The 3,251-nt window shown below is 36.2% G+C and overlaps 1 protein-coding gene across 1 annotated transcript in view; it reads right to left on the reverse strand.

Annotated features, from left to right (window-relative positions):
• Positions 1-252: 252 nt before the first annotated feature.
• The window catches only part of COL21A1 (collagen type XXI alpha 1 chain), a 110,030-nt gene continuing 107,031 nt past the window's right edge, over positions 253-3,251 (reverse strand). Inside the window, 4 exon segments of the mRNA XM_023755568.1 lie at positions 253-1,527; positions 2,161-2,238; positions 3,027-3,200; positions 3,203-3,226. Coding sequence (XP_023611336.1) covers positions 1,340-1,527; positions 2,161-2,238; positions 3,027-3,200; positions 3,203-3,226 — 464 coding nt within the window. The 3' untranslated portion in view covers positions 253-1,339.

Raw genomic sequence — 3,251 nt, forward strand, 5'->3', positions numbered from 1 at the left:
GCGGGGATCGGGGAAGGGATGGAGGAAGTAGGGGAGGACGTGGGAGGGGGGTAAATGTTGATGGACGGAGACTTGACTTGGAGTGGTGAACACACAATATAGTGTACAGATGGTGTGTTGCAGAATGGTATACCTGAAACCTGTATGACTTTGTTAACCAGTGCCACCCCAATAAATTCAATAAAAAGAAAATGAAAAGTAAATTGTAGTACAGTAAAAAAAAAAGACACTGCAATTAGGACTGTAAAAACTTTATTGTACTTTGAATAACAAGCATGCAACAAAACTTAAAGCATAATAAAGATAAAATATCTCAAATTATGTTCCTTACAAAAGCATTAAGTACAGTACCCAAAGACTACTCACAATATTTTAAAGTCTACTAAAAACATCAAGACATACTAGGAACTGTGGAGTTTCCTTTCAACCACAGCATTTATTCCCAATACCTTTGCTACAATGAACGTTAACATATATGAACGTACACATATAAGTGCAATGGAACATGAAGGCATACAACAAACATTCCAATTACCCAGCAAGTATGAAGAAGAAAGTTTTTTTACTATTTCTGAACTTCTGCACGCTTTGAATATATTGACCAGGTACAATGGCACTTACAAAAAAATACTTTAATGTTACATAACTTTCACCATTCCCTGTGTAATGTTACATAACTTTCACCATTCCCTGTGTACTTTCTCAGCGTAGTCATTAATCAAATTTGATAATTTGCAAGTGAAATAAGAAACACATTAATCTTATTCACATGTAATACTCAGGATGTTGAGCAACCAGCAGTCCATTGCCCCATCCAATCAGCACAGACACTGGAGTAAATGACCGGTATGGCAATAAGGTCGGTCCCAGCTGAATATCAGCCCTGATCTTATTTCCAATCACCAGAAACATGTTTGTTTTTTTCTAATGAAGAAGCATGCGTTATGAGATATGAAGCATGAAATTCACACAGACATGAAATGGAACTCAAATACTCTTCTGCATGGAGGCTGCGTGTGAAATATTTCACAGTGACTGACATGCACTGGCTAACAGGCAATGGTGGTTTTTATATTCAACTTCGATGAAAACAAATGGACTTACAAGAAACCCTTGAGATTTGGTTAATGCTACTAATCTAAAGGCTCCAAATTACTGAGGATCCTTTAAGATCAGTATATGTGACCTTTTATATATATTTCCTTAAGGAAAAAATAATAATAAAAACACCGAGGTACTTTAGTTTCTTTTCAAGGGATTACTGTTGTTATCTTCCTGAGATGCATAAGACCACAGAAGAAAAGCACCATGCCTCGGTCGCTGAATGAGGCATTAGACCTTAATAGTTTGGTCCTTTTCTAAATGGATCTCTTCCGACTATTACACTAAAACATAGTGATGGGTCGCAGATGCCAGGGGGACCTGGTTGCCCTTGGACGCCAGGTTTTCCATGATCTCCATCTTTGCCAGGGAGACCGGGGTCTCCTGGGGGACCTTCTTTGCTTATTCCAGGAGGGCCCTCTGGACCTAAGATGGGACATTAGCAGCATATGAACAGAGGATTTTGATTTTTCAAGGTGATATAGCTCATCTTGTACAATATTTAAACTGAAAAAATTTCCTTGAAAATTGTACATATTTGCACTAATGTGAAACGAGGAGGTATAACTTTGTTAATTCTACATACCTCCCACTTTAAAAAGGACCATACAAAAGTAATCAGTAATTTTTGTAAAACTAAGCCAAGCTATATTAATTAATATAACAATCATGCTACTAATGAAGACACTGCACTAACATCTAATATTTCAATTTGTGGGCTGTCCAAACTTACTAAATTATTTGATCCACCCAAAGCCTTAGGAGGTAATAACATCATCTAAAACAATAATAATACACATTTATTGAAAACATAACTATGATTGTCACGTTCTGTTCTGCAAGCACTATATGCATTAACTCATTTAATCTTCCAATAATGTCATGATGCAGATGACATGTCACCACCATTTCACAAATGAGGAAACTGAGGCATGGCAATATTAAATAACACAGAGAGTGACTTAAGAGTTTTGGTTTCAAATTATTTGACATAGATTTGTGAAGATTTTCTTAAAGCAAAGTATGCAGCAACACTTATGAACATATACCAGTTCTTACCTGGTGGACCAGGAGGCCCTTGGTCTCCAGGGTACCCAAACCCTTGGTTCCCCTTTGCCCCATTTCTTCCTGGGAGGCCTGCAGTGTCAAAGATTGGAATAAGCTAATTTTTCCTATAAAATCACTGCCTCCTAGATTGTTTCTTTCCAAGCTTTTGATGCACAAATGGAAAGAAAAAATGCATATTTTAAAAATAGCTTGCTACCTGTTTATTATTACTAACCAGAAACAGAATTTTTGAAGCAAAAATTCCTGAAACTATCAGTGGTCCAGCAATATTTAATAAGGGTTAAATATTAAAAAGGAAAATTATTTGGGATCATTTCTGTTAATCATACTTGTTCTCTTATTATTTTAATGAAACATCTATATTGTTTATATGATATTAAATAAGAAGAATTAGCAACCAACACTTCACATAAACATTCAAAGACAAAGAGAAGTTGTGGATTATTAGGAAGTTTGGTTGCAAAACATAATTTTTCCTATAATAGAAAAATTAATTGAATAATCTTTGATAACAGAAATTACCACAGTTGAAATAAAAGAAATGGCACCTTTAATTTTCTACTTAAAGACCTTATTAGATTCAAGTAAAATTTCTAAGTGCATTGTCAACATTTTCTAATTTGTTACTCTGCACGCTTCCTAACTCTGAACTATCTACCTATACTTGAAAATGTTGCTTCAAGAAAATAGAATAAGCATTCTTCCACTCAGTTGACAAATTACTGAAAGACTAAGGGATTAACATAATTTTTTGGTCATCATGAAAACAAAGATGAATTATTTACTACGACATGAATTTAAGGTATGGATACAAAAAAAAGTACCTTTCTTGTTCACTTGCTTATGCACATAAGTACCTTTTACTCCTCTGGCACCTGGGCGTCCAGGAGCACCCATTAGTCCAGGAACACCATCTCTTCCTGGCAAACCAGGAAATCCTCGGGGACCTTCTGGGCCTATAGGACCAGGTGGCCCAGGGACACCAGGGGAACCATGTTGGGACTGGCAACGATCGCAATTTTGAATTCTTCACTCTGAAGTAAGACTGGTAGCTGGGCTTAAAACAAAGAACCCCACCCCCT

This window comes from Myotis lucifugus, unplaced genomic scaffold (genome assembly GCF_000147115.1).
Source record: "Myotis lucifugus unplaced genomic scaffold, Myoluc2.0 scaffold_80, whole genome shotgun sequence".
Taxonomy (NCBI): Eukaryota; Metazoa; Chordata; class Mammalia; order Chiroptera; family Vespertilionidae; genus Myotis; species Myotis lucifugus.